Source organism: Cheilinus undulatus, linkage group 1 (assembly GCF_018320785.1).
Source record: "Cheilinus undulatus linkage group 1, ASM1832078v1, whole genome shotgun sequence".
NCBI lineage: Eukaryota > Metazoa > Chordata > Actinopteri > Labriformes > Labridae > Cheilinus > Cheilinus undulatus.
The window spans coordinates 13,330,583-13,357,386 of NC_054865.1; the positions used below are offsets into that span (position 1 = coordinate 13,330,583).

Here is a 26,804-nt window from a genome sequence, read left to right on the forward strand (position 1 = left end):
CTTTATTCAATTTTCCTTTCTTCTTCTTTCCTCCCTCACTTTCATTCTTTTTCTTTCTCCATCCTCCCATCTTCTTAATTTTTACCCTTCCACTTTTTCTTCCCTTTACTTTTATTCTCATCCTGACTCTTTCCACAACCCTCCCTGCTCTCCATCATCTTCTCTTTCCTTTTCTCTGCCTCTCCTCCTCCTCCTCCCAGTCTCTCTCTCTGATGAAGGAGGGAGTTTAGAAAGAGAGAGAGAGACAGAGAGGGGGAGGTCGAAGAGGGGGGAAGGAGGAGGGGGAGGTGGGTCTCTATAAGAGAGGCTGCCTCCAGCCTCCACGTAGCCAGAAAAACCCACGCAGAGACTGAAGGAAGGAAACGTACGCCGAGGAAGCTCAACCTGCACCCGAGGGACCCCTACAGTCACCCACAATCTCACCCCAACACAGGTAAGGAGACAGGGAGGAAATGGGATAGAAAGAGAATGACTTCTGACCTTTGGTATAGAAATGTGCTCACATTTGTGACACAGAAGTGAGTACTAGCATTTTGTTTCATTTTGGTGAAAGTCAGAAAAGAAGAGAATTTTTGCACATTTCAGATTAAGACTATCGGACGCTTGGAGAGTTGCAAGTTTGGGGTTTAAGAAGAGGTTTATTTGCAGGTGTATGCTGTTATCTTGTTACTTTGGCTCTATAATTTGGCAGGGTTGACTTGTATATTCATGTCTACAATGGTCACATAAAAGGAAAGAAAAAAGAAAGAAAGCAACATTTGCGTCCATGTTTTCATAAAGAATGATGTAATTTTACATCAGTGTCATTGTTGCTGCCAATATTGCTAATTCTGCTGAGCCGATCAAATTAAAGAAGACAAAAAAAAGGACTAAATTTCTAATTTGAGATCTCATTTTAGCTGGAAAAGTGTAAACATTAGGAGAATAATGACCAAAATGTCCAATTTATCTGCTCTTTGCAGCTATTTCCTGCAAAGATTCATTTCTTGAGTGTGCAGTTTTTCATCAAATGCACGCTTAATATGATCTGACAAGTCCAGATAAAAATATTTTTCAATATATTACAATAGACTGAATATTATTTATTGCTTGCATCGAGTACAGATTGTTACCATCTAATTTAAAGACACTAAACAAATAAACTTGCCATCATTTTAGAGTAATATTTTGTAATAAGATGTGTATCTGCAGTTTAGGTGATACAAATTGGCCTTTTGCATTCACAAATGCAGCTCACCCTGGAAATTTCTGGACATTTACAGAAGTTAAGGGTATGTTATGTGTTGCTAAAGGTCTATAATTCTGGTAAGTCTATGCACTTGGTGTTTAAGGTTTTCACCTAACAGGACAATGACAGCATACATTAAGTTAAATGGGATATTTCCAAGTAGAAATTATGCCATTGATTTTCCACTTGATTTTGTCTTTTTAGTCTCCATGTCTTTCATATCATCCTTCAGTCTTGCCAAGTTTGTTTAATTTCTAAGCACATTATCTTTTCACACTAAACACAGACAACATTCACGTGACATGTCCAGATTAACATCTTACTTTAAGATTCGTAAAGCAAAAAATAACACCTGATTTGCTTTTAATGAGTAAAACCTCTACCAGTGTGGCAAGCAAATTCACTTGAGTGTCTTTAAATGAGAGAGACTGACTCATTTAGATAAGGAAAACTCATTTCAAGACTCTCAAATTTAATTTGCCGGCCCTATTGGCAGTTGTTTTTTTTTTTTAAACATAGTCCATGCAGTTCAGGTCTAGAGTGTTTTTTTCTCTTGAAATTAGATGTTTTTCTGTAGCTTTAGCCACCTTTATGTGACCTTTTGCCCTTTGAGCCTCTTGCATCAGTGATGCCATAACAGCATTTTATTCCTTCTGTTGACCTTGATGACAGATGGAGTGTGGTTAAGATTATGTCTCAGTTCACTTTAGTGGCCAATCAGTTATCTGTAATCAATGCATCGTCTTTAAAAAAAGCAACGTTAGACTTTTATAACAGTGAGATTTGGGTTAGAGCAGTTGAGACGGACAAACCAGAGAGCAGCAGGTGACGCTGCCTGGTCTGAGGACTACACTTCATTAGTTTGTTCTTCGATGCAGATCTTTGGTTTAAGGGAAAGGTCATAAATTGTTCAAAGTGGCTAGTCATTGATCGTTAAGGCCTGATTTACCGTGTGGTGGGTTCCCTGACTGAGAGGGGAGTCTCTGCAGGAAGCTGTGGTGTGATTGTGTTAGTGGTTTAACACTCAGACTAATAAAGGTTAATTCAACCGAGTGCTCGCTGGTTCATCAAGGTCAAAGAGCCTCAGGCTCACTTAAAATGTCCAGATTATTCTAAAGCTTTCATAAAACTGACAGGAAATTATTTATATGTTGAGGAAAATGACTGATCTTATCAGTAGAAGTTAGAATATTGATCATACAGGTAATAAGGTGAAACAAGGTAATAAGGTACGTACTTTGTACCTATGGACCCGTTTAGTTTTGAATTTCAGAAATTTTGAGGTGATGTGATATAAAAAATTAAATATGTGTGAAAAGAAAAAAGAAAAATAAGATTGTAGCTTGTTTTCTTTGATTCAATTCAGATGAAAAATTGATTCACTGTAGCATTTTTCCCTCTGTTTAGTGTTCACACTGTGAAAATAAACAGGCTCTCTTTATGTCATTATTTCACAGCCTCCTTTTTCCTCTCTCAGGAGGAACCACGCCCCCCATTTGGGGGAAAAAATATCCCAGACACTGAATGACGGTAGATAATAAAAAAATAGCAGATGCCAGGTTTTGTTTTGTAGTTCAGACAATCAAGAAAGCCATGATTAACTTACTGCTTTATATCTATAAATAATGAAGGAGTGTGAAAGACCTCTGTGGCTTTAGGTGGACACTAGAGAGGAGTAAAGTGGTCAAATGTTGGACTGGTGTGTTGTTCCTCTGTGAGCTGTAGTCTGCCTACCTGTTTACAGATAAATCACATTTACTACTGTATTAACCCTCTGAGACTGGTGTTTTCATATACAACAAGATGGGACAGGTTATTAAAAGTCTAATAACTTTTGAATCATACATCGTAGCCTTTTCTTCTTTTTCCCTCTTCTTTTCCCTCCCTGCCCTTGCCTTGTAATTTCTTATGGCAGCTTTTCTAGCATGTCTGGAACTTGGATGACTTTCCAGGGTCTTTAAAGATTAAATCCACACCAGTAAAGCTGATAACTGAAAATGACTTTATCCATTTTTAATCACTTTTTGACCATTTCTGCCACTTGCGGCTACTGCGAAACACCATTTTGTATCCCAGAATGCTTTGCGAAAGGCCGTGACAACCAGTGGCATGCTTTTCGCGTCATGCTTTGTCAACATGCACAACTTTAACTACAAAGATCACAATGGAGACGGCCTGAATCGCTCAATATGGATAGAATCAATACAAAGAAGAGTAATGACTTATTTTTTATAAATATGTCAAGATTTTAAAGATTTTTTTTCTCACAGAATGATTATTTTTTCACTTTTTGGTCCCCAAAAGATGAGAAAATAAGTTTGTGCAAAAAAGTCTTTGTGATTATTATTTACTGTGTGTTTCTATGAGTTTTAATTTCTGTTTAGTTTTTTTCTTTAGTCTTTATAGTATATGTTTGTATTTGTATGTTGAAAATGTCTGAGGACAGTATTGGATTGCACATGATTAGTAATATTTATTGTACTGTGCAGAACTTTCAAGAGTGTTTGGGCCAAAATTTGAGGCTGAAATAAGGCCTGTAATGGCAATAGGATTGACACAACCTAGGCTGTGCTCTGGATGTCCTTGCATATTGGGAAAATAATTTGTTGAAAAACAATGAAGTCAAAACCTTTGGTGCAGATTAAAGGAAGTAAGCAAGGCCTAGGCTACTGTTCACGTGGGTAGTAGGGTTGCCAAGAGCCAAAAATTGCTGACAATCCCTGGGCCTTTCACCAAGGGTGAAAAGATGAATTCTTAGTGTCCTAAATGGCTAAAACGTGTGTACATTACTGTACATCAGAATTGCAAAATCACTCCTGCTGCTGCTTACACTATTAGAAAATAGCCAAAATGATGTACATAAAATTTTAAAATGAAATGAAGATCTTAAATTATTGTTGGATTATTTTCAGGGTTTTCACATCTAAAAAAAACTTGTCTTTTACTTTTGCATGCACACTTTGCATACAAAGATAAAAATCTACCTGATTTTAGTTTGATTTAACATGATTTCTGGTGTAATATGAAACCAAGAATAATGTTAAACGTGTTTGTGGTGCATTCCTAGAGTATCACAGATACTAAATGTGTGTAAGGGTTTAATAGCTCAAGTTATTCAGTAAACAGTTGGAGGGAAAGGGCTTAAGAGAGACATTCAGATAGATTTCCCTGGTGATATATTGAGCATCATGCCTACCTTGTAATTAATGAGAGATCTGAAAAGAAGAAAAGGACACAGGCTAGAAAAATACCTGTCATACAGAGATATAATTCAGTTGTTTTTAATCTTTTGAATCATCTGTTTTATTATTTTTTGAGTAAGCATTGAAAATTACGTGATATCATATCACTATTATGAAGTTTCAACCTTTTTTCTATATTTGTATGAACGTTATTTTCAATATGCCTTCAGGTAAAATGTTAATGAAGTTAATGAACTTTAAAATGAGCTGTTTCACTTTTCTTTCACATGTAATTATTAGCATTTTGTTTACATTTAGCCTCAGGCTCACTTTCATTTAACCTTGAAATAAGCTCAACAAACGTCATATTGGGCATGGTTTATGGTAAGGAGCTGCTACGTGACGTCTGCAGAAAGAAGCTGATGGAGATCTACAGACAGAGCTCGTAATGGATTAATGTAATTCTGAACTAAAAACGGTAACATGAAACAGATTCATGCAGATATCTGGTATAAAAAAAATACTCATAACAGCTTTGGTTTTATGTACAAATCTGCATGGGCTGGATTAAAAATATTGAAAAGGCACCCATCCGGCAGAAGTTAAACCTGCTGAGTTACTTAAATGATCTTGATAAAAATGTAAGTGTTCACTGTTCACAGATTTTCATCTGAGATGAGAGGTTAAAATCATGAGACTAGACTGAACCAAACTCCTTCTGTTGGTCCTGCAGCCCTATTGTGTTCCTGCAGACAAACTGACAATGACTTCTGAGAGGTAGAGCGATGTCAACATCCTCTGTGATAGAATTTCAACCAGAAATGTTTGAAATACTTTGCACAAGTCTTGAAAACCCTAAGATGCAAGTCTCTCAGAGGCAGAGAGTGTCGGTATGTGATGCAGTCCGAGAAGATTAGATGAATACTCAATAAAGACAGGCTGAGTTTTGATTGACGTAAAATAGGGTCTATAATGACATTGTATTCAAATGCACTTCTATATGGAGTTGGCCCCCTTTTTGCTACTATAACAGCCCCCACTCTTCTTAAAGGCTTTCTACAAGATTTTAGAGTGCCTCTGTGGGAATTTGTGCCAGTTCATTCTGTAGAGCATTTATGAGGTCAGGCACTGATGTTGGCTGAGAAGGCCTGACTCACAATCTCTGTTCCAGTTGATCTCAAGGGTGTTTGTTGGGGTCAAGGTCAAGGCTCTTGCACGCCAGTCAAGTTTTTCCAAAATGAACTCATCACACCATGTCTTTATAGTCTTTACTTTGTGCCCTGGAGGATAGACATGTTGGAATAGAAAAAGGCCCAAATTGTTGCCACAAAGTTGGAAGCACAGCATTGTCCAAAATGTCTTGTTATGCTGAAGCATTAAGATTGTCCTACACTGGAGATAAGGGGCTGAGCCCAAACCCTGAAAAACAGCCTCATACCATTATCCCTCCTCCACCAAACTTCATTGTTGGTAGATTGCAGTCAGGCAGGTGATGCTGCTGCAGCATCCACCAAACCCAGATCCGCCCATCTGACTGTCTTATAAAGAAGCGTGATTCGTCACTCCACAGAACAATGAGGCTCCTGCCGCACAGCTTTTGTGTTCACATTAGTGCCAATGGAAGTTCAGAACTCTTCAGCTGTGGAATCAACAGAGCACTGGCGACCTTCACCCACCATACGCCTTAACTAACCCCACTCTGTGATTTTACATTGTGTTCTCCTTTGTGGCTGAGATGCTGTTGTTCCTAAACACTTCCATTTTTTAAGTACAGATCTGTTGGCATGAACCACGCTTGTTCATGCCAACAGATCTGTATTCAAACCATCCATTATGTGTGAATACATGGTTGTAAAAAATATATGCAAATCTCACCCCCTCCCTGGCCTGGACCTACACCTGGTCCCTGCTGCTGAAAATCAACCCCACAGCATGATGCTGCCACCACCATGCTGGTATTAGGCAGATGATGAGCTGTGCCTGGTTTCCTCCAGAAATACTATTAAGAATTGAGGCCAAACAGTTAAGTTTGGTTTAATCATCCCATGGAATTACAGTTTGAGAGTCCTTCAGGTGTTTTTTTTCTTAAACTCCAGCAGGCTTTCGTGTGCTTTGCACTGCAGAGGCTTCCATCTAGCCACTCTGCCATAAAGCCCAGGTTGGTGGAGGGCTACAGTGATGGTTGTACTTCTGGATCTTCAGGATCACTGGAGCTCAGTCAGAGTGGTCATCAGGTTCTTGGTCTCCTCTCTCTTACCAAGGCCCTTTTCCGCCAACTGCTCAGGATGAATGACCAGCTCTCAGAAGAGTCCTGGTTGTAAAATTTGGTCTAATAATAGACATTCCCTCAACATATTCCAATAGCTGTTAATAAAATATTCACTTTTGTGCCTGTTTTGAACATCTTTGAATCATAGATGTCCTCTACAGCAAGGTGTCTTTAAGCTAGACATCCCTCTTTTACAACAAGAAGCTTGTGTTTGTCCTCTATAATTCATATTAGCTTATGGACAAACTCCTAACACAGGTAGCCGCTCTCATTCAGATTCTGTTTGGGTAAAATGAAGGTTGGGAGTCATGTTAGATGACAGGTTACACTGCACTGTGCTGGTGAGTGTGAACAGCTCTGCAGGCTGCACTGAATTAATGTGGAGTTAATCCAAGGATACAATGTTCCTCACACAGCAGGGACTGTGTCCGTCTTTTCTTCTGAGAGGGTTTCACAGACCCTTACCTCTGTCCCCCAGCTGACCCTGGTATGATCCTCTTTTACCTCTTTGTTTGCTTATTAGATAACTCCCTCCTGTTTGATGCACTTCACTCATCTGCTGCAAAGGAAAAAGGAAAATACGTTTTCTTCTCTCTGGGACTGGCTGGTGTACAATGCTGTTAAAAGTGTTTGCCCTCTTCCTGATGTCTTTTTTTTTTTTGCATATCTGTCCCACTTAAATTCATATCATTCAATTTTAATTTTAGACAATGATAACCTGATACAAAATGCAGTTTTCAAATGATTTTATTTATTAAGAGAAAAAAGCCACCCAGACCTACCTGACCATGTGTGAAAAAGTCATTGCCCTCCATGGTAAACCATGAATTAACTGTGATTAACCACAATTTTGGAAAGCTGAGTTCAATCTCAGTCACACACTCAGGCTTGATTACTGTCAGACTTGCTGAATCAAGAAATCCCTCAAACAGAGCCTGTCTGACAAAGGGAAGGAGGCTATCACAAAAAGCAGCATGCTCTTTAGAACTGAGAATGAGGAACAAAGTCATTGGCATCCATCAGTTTGGAAAGGATCAAAGCCATTTCGAAGGCTTTTGGGACTCCAGTATACCATGGTCAGAACTGTTACCCACAAATGGAGAAAACTTGGAACAGTGGTGAACCTTCAAGGGAGTGGCCGGCCTACCAAAATTACTCCAAGAGAGTATGAATGACTCATCCAGGAGGTCTCAGAAGAACCTGGAACAACATCTTAAGACTTGTAGGCCTCACTTGACTCATACAAGGTCAGCGTTCATGATTTAACAATGAGACAGACACTGGGCAAAAATGGCATCCATGGAAGAGTTCCAAACCACTGCTTACCAAAAAGAACACAAAGGCTCATCTCACATTTACCAAAAAACAACAACAACAACAAAACAAACAAACAAAAAGCATCTCAATGATCCCCAAGACTTTTGGAAAATATTCTCTGGACTGACGAGACAAAAGTTAAACTTTTTGTGAGGTGTGCTTATATTTGGAGTAAAACTAGCACAGAAATTCATTAAAAGAATGTCATACCAACAATCAAGCACCGTGGGGATAGTGTGGTGGTCTGGGGCTGCTTTGCTGCTTTAGGACCTGGAAAACTTGCTGAAATTGGAGCTGTGAATTCTGGTCTCTACCAGAAAACCCTAAAGGAGGATATCTGGTCTTCAGTTCATGACTTCAAGCTCAAGCACACTTGGGAATGCAGCAGGCCAATGACCAGAAACACCTCAGCGGGTCCATCTATGAATGGCTTTAAGAAACAAAGTGAGGGTTTTGAAGTAGCCTAGTCAAAGTCTGGACTTAAAGCGGATTTTGATGCAGTGGCATGAACTTAAACAGACTGTTCTTGCTCAGAAACCCCCCCAGTGTGGCTGAATTACAACAATTCTGCATAGAGTAGTGGGCTAAAATTCCTGCCCCCTATAATAGTGGCACAAACAATTACTAGGTTTAGGGGTAATTACTTTTTCACATAGGTGGTACATATACACAAAGGTAGGTGTGGATGGCTTTATCCCGAAAATGATGAAAAATGGCATTTTGTATTTACTCTGGTTATCTTTGTCTAATATTTGTCACATTTAAGTGTGACAAATATGAAAAAAAGAAAAAGCAACCAGGAAATACTTTTCATAGCATTCTACAGGGGCTTTTCTATTTTTAAACCCAGAAGGGAAGGTTTTGTAAAATTACTTGAGCAGAAAGTAGATAAACCATTTCTATAAGCAGTCTAGTTGTAATTCCAAGCTAAAAATGTCTTATTCCTTTTTTTTAAGGCCTGGAGAAAACCTCTTAAAATCATAACAACTGAACCAAAATGAATTCTTTGGAAAATTCAATACACCATTACATAGACCATTATGTTGTGTTGTCAAAGCAGGGAGATGTAATAACAGTATTGATGGTACCAGTGTATGTGTTTGGGTTTCATACCATTGTTATTAGTCACACCTGTGTTCATTAAAGGCCTGCTGGCTGCAGTTTGAAGCTTTGGGTTATATAAGAGAAATATAAAGGTGAGGAATAGAGCCCAGAAAGATACCTGACAGATTTGTACAGATGGACCCAAATGAAAATTAATACATCAGGTGCAATCCTGTCAGTGTGAGCACGAGGTGAAAACAGTAAACCCGTTTCCCACCTCTTTTAGGAAATCATTACTCCATTATATATTTATGCACCATTTTTTCTAATTTCTGCTACATGAATATGCAGAATGTTGCAGATTAAGCCTTTAACATAGTTGCAAGTTCAGAAATCAAAGTTTGGAGAGAATAATCTAACATGTCTTATATGCTCTCCTGTTTCATGCTGCTATTAGAGGGGATTATGCCCCTCTTGGCAAAAAAAAACATTCAAGCAGCTTTGTTTTTTTCTATGTCTTGTGTCTGTTCTCCTTTCAATCACATTAAGAAGAATGAAGTGTTCCCTTATAAAAACATGAACAGGTACTGGATTAAAAATGCATTCAAACATGCAGAGATACTGATTTAAGGAAAATCTGCAGTGCTTTCTTTAATTTTCCAGAGCTGCTCAAGAAGTTCTGATGCTGTGTGTGTGCAAGCAAACCTCCCAACCTTTAATGGTCCTTATAGGTGATTAGCTGCATTGAGAGAATAAATTGATTTAGCTTAGCGTGTCAGCCTGTAATGGCTCTGCAGCAACGTCACGCACTGTCTGATTGACAGGAACATGTAGTGAAAGCACTGAAGGTTTCCTCTAAGGGTTTCCTCTGGCCTCAGAGAGGTCATGAGATTTACTCTGCATACACACCTGTGAACTGAAAAAAAAACCTCTGACCAGCAGTCAAGCAGAAGGGATCAATGGAAATGATATTTTCTTTGATTTTCACTTCCAGTATTTTTGTTAATCACTTTCTGGGTAGAATTAGCAAAGCAAAAGGTGTACATAATCAATACATTTGGTTATTTTATGATTAGAACTTTGTTTTTCAAGATTTCTGGGGGGGCTTTTTTCCCTTTATTAAGATAGGATAGCTGAAGAGAGACAGGAAACATGGGGAGAAAGGACGGGTGGAAGACATGCACCAAACAGTGCTGAGACTGGAAATCGATCCTGCGATCAGTGCGTTGAGGACTATCGCCTCTGTATGTGAGTGTCTGCTCTACCCACTGAGCTAAACCAGCTCCTAGAACTCAACAGAAAAAAGCTTGTCTTTTATGAAAACACTCTTAAAGCCCATTTCAGACTGGGAGCGTGTTTTGTTGCTTGCGTGTATCACGCGCGTATGCTCCGGCTCCTGTTGGTGCGGCTTTCACACAGGGCATGAGTTTGCTGCGTGTCAGGCGCATCTCCCTACCCTCAAAGCCCTGTCCTTCTTCATTAAGTTTTACCTGAATAAACCCCCTACAAGCTACTTGAGTCAGTGTTTAGAGGAAGTGTGTCAGGAGCTATTCAAAACAAAAGCATTCTGTACAAGTGAAAGGAGTGTCTCTACACAATTACTAAACCAGACTTTTATTTGAAAAGCACAAACTAGAAAAGCACTTACTGTGTTTGAATTTCCGGTGACATATTCTACTTGTGTGGAGACAGAAAGATTCACTAATAGAGACCAACCAGGCTGTAAACCAGTTTATTTTGTGTGTCAAAACCAGATGTTTAACAGGTGTCCAGACGGGACTTCCGGTGTTCCTGCAGCCAGCCTCAAGTGGACACTCACGGTATAGCAATTTTTGGCACTTCTGCATTGGCTTCATTTTTCAGGACCGGAGGTTGCCGCTTGCTCAAATCACATACTTCTGTTAGTATACTGTAGTATAGTGGTTTAGAAATGAGTACGTAAGTGACCTAGCTTTTACCACTTCGGGGTACCTTGTCTGGCCGTGGGTGGGACTTTTGACTTTTTTTAGGTTTTTGTTAAATGCCTGAAATAAGGTTTAATGCCTGAAAACAAGCTCTTTTAACATTTTTTTCCTACAACATAATATACATCCAATTAGTGCCTCACTTTTGAAACCTATATCTTTTTGTGTCCTAATAAAGGCAGTTGCTAAAGGGCAGCCGACTAGGACTACAGCGTTTGTTGGGACCGTTATATGTCCTCACGCTGAGCAAGGCACCTGAGCCTGCTTCTTACTCGTATCCTTGTATGAGACACACGGGTGATAATGTTAAATTCAGTCAAACTTGTAGTTCAATATAGCATGACATTAGCTTGGTACTTTCATCAATTGTATTTACAAACCAAATATGGTGCTTATATTATTAATTCATGAGGATTATCTTCATGAACAGACTGTAAGTTTCATTAACTTTTACTGGACGTAGATCTTATTTTTAGCAGTGCTCCCATAAACATGGAAAACTCCCATAGGCTCTTTGCTGAGGAAACCCATGCAACGCCTAGAAAACCACATCATCACTGCACCACTCTATACAGTACACCTAAATGCAGTACAGAGCACTCTATCACAGTGGGTTAGTATTGTCTCAAATCACGCACTACTACTTTGCACTAACAGAAAGTGACATGTGAAACTAGTGCACTAGTTTGCTAACAGTACATCACATCATCAATATGGCGCTCATTTAGGGTACGAAGAATCCATTGTTCCACTTCTCAGTTTGAATTCACTGTGTGCACATATGCACTCAAAATGTTAAGTATTTACATCTGTGTTTAAAAAGGCACAAAGTAAATATAGATTGAGTCTGAACTACATTGAGATTTTTATTTAGTATAGAAGTACGTGATTTGGGACACACTGGCTGTGTCCGAAACCACACACACTCATTCCCTACTCCCTATCCACTATATAGTGAGCAGCATATGGTGGACTATATAGAGGACTCAGCTGCAAAACACAAAAATGATTTCAGACACCACTCCGTCTCACAGTTAAAACATTTAGCAACAATGGCTCATAGATTTCCATGATGACAGCTGAGGGATATGTAGAATTTCACTGAAAACTGACACTGAATGCAACGTATTTTCACAAAAAGATAAAAATAACGATAGATAAAAAAGTTTTGTGTCTTTAGTGGTAAAATAGTGTACATTTTTGTGTGTATTATCACTTATTTTTGCATAAAGATGATATATATCGTGAATAGAGAGTGATTTCAGACACAGCCACTATATGTTACCTAATGCGCATGTCGCTACAGCTCAAGCTAACATTAGCTAAAGCTTATAAAAGGGAGCAGTCACTATGCACATTTCTTGCACAAAAGATAGAATTTATGTTTGTTGTGCTCAGATGTGGAGAATTGTACCTATTTAATCACCAACAATACAAATAATAATAATATAGAATAATTTGTCTAAAGTTGAAAAGTTGAAGTTCCGACAAAAGAAATACAACAAAGATGTCATTTTAAAGAAATGAAGGCATTCTAGTGAAAATTCTACTCCTTGTGTTGAACTGATCAACTACACTAATTAAGACCCTTTTAAATGGGTTCTTAGCTCAAAAGAAGTGGTTTGCAGTTTCAATTATTCATTATTTTAGCCAAATTCACCAAAATAGTCCATGTAAATTTAACAAGAACTTTTTTTCTGCTGCAACTCAGCTCTTATTCTTTGCTTTTCATATCTTGAAAAGACATATTATATCTATAATATGTCTATCTGGACTAGTCTTGTGAATAGGGTTTATAATAAGTGTAGTGAGACATTTTGACTACAAACAGGACAAATTCATTCAGTAACGTTTGCATTTTTTATTCACCATTTGTCACTGTTTATCTTTTCCCTGCTTTTTGGGCTGTAGCAACAGGATCAATTCCTCCTACGGGTGATCAATAAAGGTTATCTTATCACAACAAATTTGCATAGAGGGCACAGTTTGTAAAAAGTACATTAGAGATGGCAGCCTCTTTGTTCCAGGTGACAATAGGGGGAAATCTTCACACAGATACAAGGCAGATGCTACTTGGTTATGGAGAAGGGAAACAATGAGTGAGATTAGTTATTGTTTTTGGAATAATTGAACATTTGGCGACCTAAATATTGTGACATTTCTGCAATGAATCCTTTCAGTATGCATAGTGCATATTTTTGTCAGTTTTAGAGAAATACAAAGAGAGAAAAGGTGTTTGACACAGGACGGGTGAGGGGGAAACAAGATGAACAAGATTTAAAGTATCAGAAATACGTAGCTGTGAAGGTAAGGCCTTATAAATAAGTCTACTGTAGTATAGGCTGACCCAGAGGCAATTAATATATAGGTTGCATATCTTTAATCAACCTGATCAGTAGTATAGATCTGCTGTCTTGAAATGTGTCACATCAGTATCTGCTATGCCACTTTTGCAGCGAGCTATCAATATTGAAACAAAGAGCTGGGTGTATTTTGAGTGGGCCCAAGATGAGTTGTCAGTCAAAATGACTTTTTGTCTGACAGATAAAGTGGTCCTGCATTTGGCTCCAGGCAGAAGACTAACTAACATTTAATTACCTGTCAAAGTGTCTCATCGACCAACAAAGCCAACATCATAAATACACTCTTGATTATTCAATATTTGAGTTGCTGTCTTTAATATGCAGGCCACTCTCTCCTGTAACACAAGGAAGTCATTGTTCTCTACTTTAAAATAAAGAATCTCATCAAAATCAGCTTTTTACTTGTGCAGAATTAATGCAGCTGTGCAGAGGCGTTTTGATTTTCTTTGTCTTAGTATGTATTCATATTTCATTATATTTTGATTTTAGTTAGCAAGATTTTTACCTGTTAAAAATGAGCCTGAAAACTTAAAGTCATGAAATCTCCACAAGTAACTGATGCAAATGCCATATTTGATAATCTATACAATAATGGATTTAAATTGGGAGAAAATTTATTTTTGTGCTTATTTTTGCACTCAAATTTTGCTTTCATTTTTGATGAGATCATAGATATAATCAATTTATACTTGTATGTATAAATCATAAATATATATATAATTTTTCACACCAGTTTTCTTCAGGGTTTTTATGCTTAAAGATTTGATAAAAGGGACTCACATCTGTGTCTAAATAGGCATGAAGTCAGTATAAATTGAGTCTGAACTACACTGAAGTCTTTAAATAGATTGAACCAAAGTCCCTGACCCAGACATATAGTTTATATGGAAAATATAAAGTAACTTCTGTATGAATAGGCACTTTTCTGCTGAAAAGAGTGTGATCATATAATACTACAAAAATAGCTTAGTATTGAATTAGATAGTGATATTAAAAAATGACTTAATATGACTTGAAAATTTGTATAAAATCCTGTTTCTGATAAAAAATGACACAATTTTGGTATCAGTGTGCAAACATGATTAGAGCTAACCTGGCACGCCAGATGGATGTCTTTCACACATCCATCTGGTAAACCACTCATAGACAGTGTTTGGGAAAGGGCAGAGCCTTTGAAAAACACTTGGAGGGTGATTGGATGAACCTTCTGTCTGTCACATCTTTACGGGCCAATCAGAGCAACAATACATGACATAGCCGCTACCAAGCTGCATCCCTACCGAAGGAGTATACTCCATAACTGCATAACAAGAACCATGGTGACAGTAGACATGTAAGTACTCGACTTTTGTCATTTTTGTAAAGAAAACAACTCGATGCTGTTCTTTGTTCTTCTTTTAACAAAGAAATTCTGACAAAACTGGCGCTTTAGCAGCATCCACTTTAATGTCTTCCACCATAATTCTTGTTGCTGCTTGCTTACGTCATGACTCCGCCACACCCGAAAGTACTGCCCCGCAGTGCTGATTGGTCCTGTCACGTTCTAACCAGGCCCAAACGGTTTAGATGGGAGCTTTGCAAAAACACAAATTTTAGTACAAGAAAAAGATGGCCCCTGGCTTACAGGGTTAAAATCCTGAGACCCAGAGCTGATTTTTAAGAGTTTAAAGACTGGTGTTGATAAAGAACACATAGCTTTTTACTTTAAGGAATTACTAACATCCAACTAACTATTCAAATGTCACATGGTGACAAATAATGCTGTTACTTGCCTTTAACTTGTTTCATTTTCCCTCCAAGTTGTCTTCATCCATGCTCGTGCCCCTGGTGACCCCTAAGGGGTTGGGAGTCCACTTTGGAAAACACTGTTCTTGCACTCCACATTTTTCACAATAAGATCAAAAAAGCAAATTCTATTACAGATATGGCAATACAATAAGGCAGGAACAATACACTATAAGACTACAAAACCCCCATTTATATAACATTTCTACTGTACCATGGGCTCAAAATGAGCACAGCTTTCACTTGCTTTTAGCCAGAGCATGACTTGTGTTATACTAATAAAACGTATCTGGAGTATATTCCCTTTGATAGGTGCTGTGTCCAAGTCTTCATAGACCTTAAAAGAGAAAACTGCACTCAAAATTGAGACGTATGATGTTTTATTTAATAGTTTCTTCTCACCATGCTCCTGATTATTTTCTAATTGTTCCTTATTGTACAGAAACTGTAGATAAACTGTTACTATAAAACATGTTTTAAAAAACACAGGTTAAACTCTCAAACTAAGTACATGGTATGTTTTGTATGTGTTAGGTCTTTGTACAGTCTGAAGCTTGAGCTCATACAGTCATACAAAATGGAAGAACTTGGAAAAAAATGGCTATTTTCTTAAATAAGGACACTTCCTGGTTTTTAGAAGGTCCTTCACACGGATAACTGAGTCCAAATTTCCAGGCTGCTTTCACTTGAAAACCACCCACAAAGTCAGAGAGGTCACAGCCAGGTACATGGTGTGCCGACATGAATTTGACATTATTGTGGTCATTACATTTCAGTGACGCAATAATCTACAGCTCAGCTCTTAGAAATAAAGAAGGATTGCTAAAAAGGATGCACACTGCTCCTGGTTCAATCACGCGTGAATAATCCGGCTTTAAGACGCTCTTCGGCCGCAGAGTAATTTATTTTCTACTTCCTGCTCTTGATGGGAAAATGGCATAATGGAGGAAAATAATGGTGGAAACAGTCGATAAGACGAAGGAAACAGTTTGAGAAGTTTGTACTCCCAGGAGTTGTGAATCAAAGTTTACACCTCAGTGCTTCTTAATTTTAGAAATACAAATTCATGATTGACTAAGAGCGCTTTTAAATCAACAACATGGAAATGATCAAGATGTTTCTTTATTTAATAGGTAGAGATTGGTGACTTTCGTTAAAAATGTAACACTGTTGCTCTGTTTCAGTGAGGTGGCTTTGAACACTGCCTATGTTTTAAACTTTATCACAGGGTAAAGTTAATTTCATATGTAACTCTCCTTGGTAAGACGTGGTCCAATGGCCCACACTCTGCTCGTATTAAAGGCTGACCCTGTTCACATACTGGACAGCCAGGGGGTTCCCTGTTTCTAAAAGCTGCTCCTCATTCATTATCTGCTGGACTGTAAGACCTCCATCATCATCAGCGCCTCAGTGCTGCACCAGACACTAATGACTTAATTAACTGGTTTATTTAGTGGTTAATCATTTAATTAAAGGCAGAGTAATTGGGTTTAAAGGCTCTCCAGAGAGAAACAGGCAGACGTCAGTGAGAGATCACAGCTGAGTTCATTTTGAAAGAATTTTAGACAGACAAGGATCAGATCAAGATTTCCATAGAGTACCAGTGTATGTAGGCACTTTTCTGTGATGCTGTGAGTGAAAATTTTGGGATCTTGTGTTGGTAACCCCTCAACGCTGATGGATGCCCAGATTCCATGTCTATGACCGGGCAGATTCAGCTGTCGCTGTCCAGAGAATGAATGGACCAATGAGCATCATTTCAGGAAGACAAGGGAACAGCTACATGTGGTTTAGTTGTACTGCAAGCTCGTAGACACCGATGGCTAGTGAAGAGATTGGCCTGGATGCAGCTATAGCAGCAGTTTCAAGCTAAATGGACAAAAGAATTGGTCACCTGGTCAATACATCAACAGGAAAACTGCTGTTTTCAGATACATTTCAAATTACATCCTTTTGCTGCTGTAACAGCCTTCACTCTTCTCCAAAATTTTGGAGTGTTCCCGTGGGAATTTGTGCCCATTCTGTAGAGCATTTATGAGGTCAGGCACTGATGTTGGATGAGAGGGCCTGGCTCGCAATCTCCATTCCAATTCATCCCAAAGATGCCTGATGGGGTTGGGGTCAGGGCAGGCCAGTTAAGTTCTTCCACACTGGACTCATCAAATCATGTCTTTATAGTCCTTGTTTTGTGCACTGGGGAGCAGTCATCTTGGATTGAGAAAAGGGCCTTCTCCAAACTGTTGCCACAAAGTTGGACGCATAGCATTGTTCAAAATGGCTTGGTATGCTGCATTAAGATTGTCCTACACTGGAGATGAGGAACCTAGTCTAAACTGCGAAAAACAGCCCCATACCATTATCCCTCCCCCACCAAACTTCACTGTCAGAACAGTGCAATCAGTCAGGTAATGTTCTCCTGGTGTCTGCCAAACCCAGACTCACCAATCTGCCATCTGACCCCGCTGTGTGATTTGACGTAGCTGAGTTGCTGTTGTTCCTAAATGCTTCTATTTTCTTATATCACTTAGAGCTGCCTGAGGAATATCCAGCAGTGATATGGAGTTACTGAGCTCTTCAGAACAACCCGCTAATATCACAAGTGTTTGCAAATTAAGACTGCATGGCTAACTGAAAGCCCTGACTTGTTAACATGCAATATAACTGAAAATCAAGCTGTCCCGCTGCCAAGACGTATGTGTCATGCATGCAGTCTGAAACAACATAGGCCAACATAAGCCAGGATGTTGTGTCATGGCCTTGGATTCCTCAGTTGGTTCAACCCATGTCCCATGTCTCTGAAAGGACTCATTGTGCATCAAGTTGAAGTTTTTTACAGAAACTGAGCAGGAACTGTGATTTAATCCATCAATATTTTACACCAACTATGACTAGAGGGTCTCAGCTGTCATTGGCCGAGAGGCTAGGTACACCCTGAACTGGTCACAACCAGTCAGAACTATGGGCAATTTAGAGTCTGCCATGATATTGAGGTTACAGTTGGATCAGAGACTATTTGCGGATTGGTTGAGAGCTCTTGCATGTTAATGTATGATATTTCTTGATGAAAATACTTTGAAATAATTAACAATTATTGTAGTGAGAAAACAACAACGTACATTTAGAACTTTAATAAGACTACAAAAAATGAGTTTGTATCTATTTTTTAGGTGCCATCCCAGGTAGAACCAGCACACCATGGTACACCTGTAACTGCATGAAGAGGTTAATGCTGAATACAGTTCAGAGCAGCAGGGGTAGCTATATGAAGTAGTGTTACTGTAGCGTCTTTACATCAGGCTATCTACCCTAACATGCATCAGGCATGTATTCCACTGGTTTTGTCCTGACTCAAGGATGCTGCCTCTTCTGGCCACACCTCATTAGATAACAGAGGAGATGATGTGACGTCTCCTTCATGCATTATTCTTAATGATGGCAGATCATTTTTTGAAGCCAAGACTGACAAGAGTCAATGACAGGAGGATGGAGAAATGAGGCGCATTTTGGCCAAGTGATATCGCCCAAGCTGTTTGTCTAAACCCGGCACCATCTGTTAATCTGCTCCCGCCCTTAGCCGTCCTACAAAACTCTTTAAAACAGCTCCTCCTGCCCTTCACTGACAAAACAAGATAATCTTAACACACTTTAATTGTCTTAGCTCTTAAAGACTTATTAATTAAGATAAATAATGATTCATTTTTATTAATTTTGCAGAGCTGCAGGGATTGTAATGAATGTTGGGTAATTTCATTTTTATAAGTTGCAATTACTCTCAATAAATTCACATTTCAAGAGATAATAAAGAAGTATTTGATTGAAGACAATTAGTCTTCCTTCAGCTGAATTAATTTAACAGATAATGACAACCTACAGCTATGAGAGCAATATAGAGGAGTATGTGTCTGTCAGTGTTGGAGCAAACGTGAGAGTTTAGTGTGTGTGTCTGTGCTGCAGATTCTTGTGTGTCTGAATGGTGTGTGTATTGTGCATGTTTTTGAGAGTGTGTCAGCAACAAACAATGACTCATTTTGTTGCCAGAGGCATTAATTGAGGCATCAATTAAAGGAGTTAACGAGTTTGTTTAATGAGATGAAAACTCTGGTTGTGTTTCTGACGTCAGACTCAGCAGGCTGGGCTGTTCCCACCAGAATAAGGTCAAATCATTTGTCTTTCCTCTATCTTTTTATTCCAAAAGTCTCTCTCCATACATCTGTTTTTTATCTGCTGTCCTCTCTGGCTCTCTCTCTCACTTCCTGTCCTGTTTGACTCACTTACATACATACTTACGTACTTAACCACCATCAACCATTTCTAATTACATACAAAGTTACATTTAGTCGCCATGATCAGTCCTATGAGGCCATTAAGTATAGAAATGTAAAAAGCGACAAGGTGCTCTTGATAGCTGTAAGATCATGTAACTGAGCGTCTGCCTCAAAAGTCATGTTGATGTATCTGCGATGGCAGCAGTGCCCCCTGTAGCCTGAACATACAGGAATGCACAGATCAGTTTTCTGACTACTGATAGTGATATCATAATTTATTTTGATGTAGATCAGACATACAAAGGAGGAAACTAATGGGTTGAACTCTTATCAAATAACACAAAAGTGGCAGATTGATGTCCTCCTGTTCATGTGACTAACATCACAAATCCTGCTGTGTGTCTATTGTGCATGCACACATCACCATGCCAGTTGTAAAGCTAATTATTTTTTTTAGCCCAGCTCATTTTTATAGAAGAAATCAACATAGTGTCTCAGATGTAGTGATGGGACTTTTGGCTTCCTCCTCCACCCCAGCCTCATCCTTCATAGCTCAAAGCCTGTTGCACCCTCATATTCAGATTCATGCTACTATGGATTAATTACTTTTGAACTTATTCTATTATTCACACGTTGTCATTAAGGTATCTATCCATATGGGGGTTTCTAGCTTTGCACTCCCTGGAATGTCAAAGTATGCTGCTCTGAAATGCTCAAATCAGAGCACCATGATCAAAAAATCAGCTGCATTTGGATGCTGCAAGATGCAGTTGAAAATCACAGATGATAGAGCCATTGATGGTGCTGCTCCTCATAGAATAGTCTATCTGTAAATATTAGAATTTAGGACATTCATAGTTTTAGAATATTGCTCAAGAGCCACCTCTTTGCATTGGCTGTCTGGTTGAGCTTACACCCTGAAGATTTTATGCAACCATGTTTGTGTTTTTGATTGTTTGTTTAACACTTTTAAGCTCTTTATATGTGGTGTATAATCAAACTTTGACATGAGTTAAAAAGGCAGAGATGGAAATACATTGCACATCAGTTATATATTTTATCAGCAGAATTTTCTCTTCCCTGTTGTCACTCTAAAGTTGTGTATTTTCTCTGCTCATGTCATGCAGCAGCTGGTGGGACCATGAAGACCGTGGTGACTCTGCTGCTGCTTTGTCTGTGTCATCGTGGACAGAGTGACTGCCAGGCAGACTGCCTGTCCTGCAGCAACATCCTGCCCAGACATCTCAGTTTTAATACAATGGTGAGCAGTCCACACTCTGTCACACACACATATTCACACAAACAGACAACAGAGTAGAAGTGTGGAGTGTTTTTCCACAGAGCTCCAACATTAATAAAAGAGTTGAGAATCACATACATGCAAACGGGAAACAAAATGCAGATGTATAATTAAGTGCACAAAGATTACACCATTTGCATGCAAACCCCGACCCAACCCCATCATGGGGATGTTGTCAGACACTTTGGGGTTGTTTGTCACAATGTTGTTTTAATGGAAAAATCTTAAAAATTATACTAATACTAAATTTGAAACTTTAATTGCATTGAAAAGTAAACAAAAACAGGTTAAATCTTAACACAAAATGAACAGGAACAGGAACATGAACATCTTTAGGCCAGCCCATAGCAACATAAAGGACAAAACAATAACAATAACAGCCAGCTCAACTAGGCTATGCCCATTCTGAGTAACTCTCTGAGTTACAGTGATGGCAAATGTAGGGTCAGTGCACTCCAACTAAGCAGAGCTTGTGTGTCCACTGGTTGCACATCCAACACTTCTCCCATACCTCCCCTGAATGGCTGTAAATTGAGCCATGGTCATATACGTCTTATTACATGTGACAACCAACCCCAAAGACAACGTGATGACTGACCCCACCTGGAATTTCTTGTTAGGTAGCTAACAACAATCTAAACTAGTTTTCCCCTCACATTTTTCAGGTTAACAGTTGTTTTGTTATAAACCCATTGTGTAAAAGCCTTGAGGAAAAATACAGAGGAGCTCAAAATTTACATTTGACATGAAAAACCAACCAACCCATTTGACAACCGACTCGGTAGTCCCCTATATCAGTATTTCCCAAACTTTTTTTTCTGATGACCCACTTTTTTCAAAGTACAAGCCTCTGGGACCCAACAACTTTGTCTTTTCTTTATGATATTGCTCAAGCCTGCCTTCTGCACTGTCCATGGTGTTTTGGTTAAGGCGATGGCTGGTGCTAGCTTGGAGAATGTTAATTCTGGACTCAATCTGTTCCCGACCTGGTGCTTTCTGTTTTTCAAGCCTGGAAGAAGCCACTTCACTGGGTCACACTGCCTTTCTTCACATACTTGACTCCTTGGGCCTCCAATGGCTGTCTTGTCAGGAACAATGCGTTTCTATTTAAGCGAAACATCGATAACTGTGACTTTACATCTTTTGCCATCCAGAGCCTTGTTTTGTGTTTTTATTATAGTAGAGAGGGTGAGTTTTACAGGGTGGAGTCCCATGTTTGGATGTAATGCTTACATCTATTAATGTTGCACTATATGCTATAGCAAAGAAATTCTGAAAACTCATTTGGTGACCCCAAAAAAATCTTTATGAGAATTTATGAGAATACAATGGAGTGAATTAGACGATGGCCAGGACACTCAGAAAAGCTCAGATTTTCTTTTCTTCCTTTTTCAGAAAATGATGTCAGAGCTTTAAGAGCTGGGAACAGCACAAAATATGCTGGAGGTGGTTTCCTTGTTATTTTAATGCAGGAAAAAACCCTGAAATCTTTAAATTTCATTCTGCTGTGGATCCAGCAGGAGAAACTCTAGATTAAGTATGAGTGAAAAATTCAGCTGTTTGCTGAAGCTCACCCCAGAAACTTGAGAAATTCGAGCACGAGGAATTTTGCAATTGTGAAAGCTGCTTATTTTAAAGTTTCTTTTATTAAAACCAACAACTTTTTATACGTGAGAAACATAATTCATGTGCTGGATTATTTATGGGCAATTCATCTAGTAAAACAAAGACAAGACTGCAGGAAGGTAGCAGTGGAAACATGTCAATGTAACCAAAAACACCACTTCTCTCAGTAGGAATACAAAGAAAAATAACTATTTTGTGAAGACAGTATAAAATTATTTGGATTAACAGGCTAAATTGTCAATATTATATACGCACACAAACTCACACCAACAAAATCACAGCAAAATTAAAGAACTAAGAGGCTCCCCTCACTACACCTCGTCCTCCCTTCCCCTCTCCCTCACTCTCTCTGACTCAACAGATTACCCTTTTGGCATTTGAGTTTTAATTTGTCGTGGCTAATTGATTCCTGGGGATAGATGTGTGATTCTGCTCTCAGTGTTTATGCATGGTGATCTTTCTCCCTGGCAAATGACATGCCTACTTCTTAGACATTTTTTAAACAGGATAAGAGCAATAGAAGACATTTAAGCACATAAAATACAATAAAACACAGTTTTTGCTGTCATTTATTTACTCTTTGAATGGAAGAGGACCTCACGCTAGCATGCAAGACTACTTTATCATAAAAAGACCTCTATGACAATTTTTTCCAACCAAAAAACAGTGCTAAAATTTCATAATAAGAATGAACTGAGCTGGGGTGTGTTTATATAAAAAATGATGTTGATCTTCTTTCTTCTTCTCTTTCAGGTGTGTCTCTCTGAATGTGAAGCTAACATCTCCCCTGCCTTTTACCATGACCTCTGTAGTAAAGTGCTGTCTTCGCCGTTGTCTTCCCTCGGTGGTACGATGCAGAAAAGATCTCAGGAGGAAGTAGAAGCCTTGTTTCCTGAGGAGGAAGAGCAGGGGGATGGTGGTCTGCTGCTTCCTATGGCATTGCAAAGGTTTGATCACTTGACCCGGGCACTCGGGGTGGACGAAAGTGCTTTGGGTGTCAAAGACAGCCAGCTGAACACTGCCTACAACTCCCAGAATGCCCTGTCACTTGAGGATGAGTATGAGACAGGAGAGGAGGCAGGGCAGGAGGAGGGGGCTGCTGACATGGCGGAAAGAGGACAAGGTGATTTAGGGCTGAGCTTGTCGAAGAGGTTTGGCGGCTTTGTGAAAGGGAGACACGGCTACAAGAAGCTGATTTCACCTGGAAGATCTTACCAGAAGAGATATGGGGGATTCATCGGCATTCGGAAGTCGGCCCGCAAGTGGAACAACCAAAAACGTTTCAGCGAGTTCCTGAAGCAGTACCTGGGGATGAGCACTCGAGCCACTGAGTACAACAGCCTGTCAGAGGACCTCACCCAACAGAACCAAGTTTAGCACCTTTAAGCCACTGACAAAAGAAATTCTTGATGTATTTTCAATGATCTTGTTTTGTATTTCCGACACCAAACGTCAAACATTAACTGCTGTCACCAAAGCTGACCTACTTTATCAGAGGAATTGGCCTAAATATGAAAACCAAGCCCATGAACTAAAGGTGTGTTCAGACCAAAATTAAGCAAATATTGTTTCGACATTACTATGTGCAAAATCAGTCAGGGGAATTAAAGCTCCTGTTAGGAACTTTTGGTTTATGTCGATGTTGGCGCCCCCTGCAGTACTCGTCTGTTATACTGTATGTGCCAGAAGTGTTTCTACAAACATCTCATTCTGCTATCTTTTAAAGTCAGTCTTGTCACTGGCAATTAATATTTACAGCAGGAAAACTAACTTCTTCTGCTTCTGACCTCCAAAAACTAATGAACCATTATGAAATCATAGTAGACATTAATGCAAGACAGTCTGGCTGCAGACCATTCATCTCTGAAAGCCACTCTCACAGACCATTCATCTTAGACACAGTATATCTCAGAACTGGAATACATGCAAAACTTTAGAAATAAAACTGGTTTAAAACTTCTGTGTAGGGTTAGGGTAACGGTGGGAATACCAAAAGTAAAAAACCTGACCTGCAAAACCTGATTACAAAACATTTAATAAAGCTGATCAAACAGTCTGCTTACAGCAAAAAAGCTTGTCCTCCATAAAAACATCCAAGCTAGTATAGCTTATGTAGCTTCATTAGCTGCAAAAGCTATGTAAATAATAGAGCTACATAGCTAGCTAAGTAAGCTTTAGCAATATGAACTTAAGCCAACGTAGGTAAGCTAATGTATAAAACATAGATAACACTTGTCTATACCGCAAAGCTAATGTATAAAACAGATAAAGTTAAGCTCACAAAGCAGCCACGCATCTATTTTATATACTTAGCTGAGTTAGATTATGCTTCTTTTGCTAAGACACCCATCGCTAAAATGAACCTAGCTTTAGCCCTAAGCTGACATAGCTACATAGCTAACATAGCTTTGTAGCTACAGAAGCTAAAGCTAAGCTTGCAAAGCAACTCTGTAAACTAGGTAGATACGTCATCTATGTAGCTATGTCAGCTTTACCTGTTTGCTTAAGTTTAAGTTGCTAAAGCTAACTTGGCTATAAATAACAGAGCTACATAGCTTCACAGCTATGCTAGCTACATAGCTCCGTAGATAATGTAGTGTAAGCTAAGCTCACAAAACAGCTACACGTCTACGTTAGCTATGCAGCAAAGTTAGATGTAGCTACATACAGAGGCATCAGTGTCAGTTTAATGCTGTAAGCACACAGTACCTTCTCACAGAGGCTATAAATGACAAGAATAACACATGTATGCAAACTTTCTGTGTTTGAATATTCCCAGAGTGCATAAATGATGAAACAAACCGTGGCTTTTGAGCCTTAGATTAAAAAATCATAACAGCATTGACTTGTTCTTCTTTTTGATGTGTTAACTGCACTTAAATCACAGGGAAATGTTTTTATTTTGGGTTCATCCTGATGTAGAACGTCAGATGAATTTCTTCTGATAGTGATCTTCTTAATCAGCATAAATAGACCTTTTACCTCTGACACAAGACCAGGTAGTTAAAGAAAGAAAATCAAGCACTTACCTGAACTGAACCTGAACTTATTCATGAAAATAATTGGGGATTTTCTGGGTTAAACGAGGGCACAACCCCCTAAAAGTAGGAGATGTGAAACAATCTGTCTATATCTCTGTGATTTTAAAAAGCCAGATGTGATAAAAGAGAGCCTGGTTTTAGTTGATCAATGCACAAATACACAAATGACTCTCCAGTGAAACAAAGTAAGAAAGAGCTTTTTTTCTGTCTGGAAACCTAGAAAAACCTCTCTCTACTGACCATTGTGTTGCAAAATATTACATTTTTATCAAAACAATAGAATTACTCTTGGTCTTTTACAAAAAGTTGTGGACAGTTGTAGGAGTAAGGACAAACCTTTGTCCCTGTAAAGGTTTGAAGTTCACTCTGGTCTGTGAGACTCTATAATTCACATCATCACTGGATGCCCCTTACCTAACAGACCGGTGAAATGACTGGGCTTTTTTCGATTAGCTCCAAAAGCCCTTTACCTGATGAGCCTTAGACAAAGCTTTCATTTTGGGAACACTTAGTTGTCCCACATTGATTTGCAGTATAAAAAAGACCTTTTTTCCCTGATTAATCCCAGATGAATGTTCACTTATTGTTGATTTTTAAATCCCATCTAATGATGTTCTGAAAACATTAATATCTGTATTGAGTCATTTGCTAAAAGTGCTAAATCATCTTTAAAAGAGGCACCTTCCTGCTGAAAATGTCTGAAGCAACTTCACTGAAGCAATGGCGCTCTTCATTGTGTGGTAAAATGCATAATTTAGTCTCTTTTAAAGGAAAAAAAAAAAGTTTTTTGTTCGTACTGGCAGCAGAGTTAAGATAAAGTCATCAGTATGTGAAGTGTACTTTGAGTGATTTTTGGTAAAGAAATGAAGTTAAGGATTTCTTATACCTCTGTTTTAAAACACACCTGACACTGCTACTTTTACTTTTATCTGGTGCAATCTTAAAGACTCCACAGCAGTCAGTATTCATGTGCTACTCCACTTTCTGTCTGACAGACTCATGTTTTGTGAGCATCTTCTCTGACTGACCTTTGTGTCCATATGTCAGATTCCTCTCTGTACAAACAATATTTGTTTAATTTATTTAAACTGTAATGATGTGAGGTGTTTTGTGGCCTACTACGAGAACTTGTAAATAGCAAAAATTTAAACATGTCAATAAAAATAGTTTACTATTTCCTTTGTGGCTTGTCATGCAGCAACTGATTCTGTGTCTTGAGGTGTTTTGTTCTAATATTCACACACAGCAGGTTCTTTCATCCTTCACATTATGAGAGAGATACTTTAAGATGTTTTAGGGCTGCTTCAGTGGCATTTTGTAGTTCCTCATAGATTTCTCATTATTTTAAGCAGTCCGACCAAGAAAATCAGGGCTCCTACACTGAGTCATGACATTTGATCTTAATTCAGCCTCATGAGAC

At 38.8% G+C, this 26,804-nt stretch overlaps 1 protein-coding gene across 1 annotated transcript; it reads left to right on the forward strand.

Moving 5' to 3' along the window:
* The first annotated feature begins 345 nt into the window (after positions 1 to 345).
* pnoca (prepronociceptin a) lies at positions 346 to 26,503 on the forward strand. Its single transcript, XM_041790589.1, has 3 exons — positions 346 to 433; positions 20,545 to 20,678; positions 23,097 to 26,503. The coding sequence occupies exons 2-3, from the start codon at positions 20,559 to 20,561 to the stop codon at positions 23,718 to 23,720; spliced, it is 744 nt and encodes a 247-aa protein (XP_041646523.1). The 5' UTR covers positions 346 to 433; positions 20,545 to 20,558; the 3' UTR covers positions 23,721 to 26,503.
* The last annotated feature ends 301 nt before the right edge of the window (positions 26,504 to 26,804 follow it).

Coding starts and splice junctions, on each gene's coding strand:
- pnoca (XM_041790589.1), top strand. CDS start 20,559: ATGAAGACCGTGGTGACTCTGCTGCTGCTTTGTCTGTGTCATCGTGGA. Junction 20,679..23,096: donor ATCTCAGTTTTAATACAATG/GTGAGCAGTCCA, acceptor CTTCTCTTTCAG/GTGTGTCTCTCTGAATGTGA.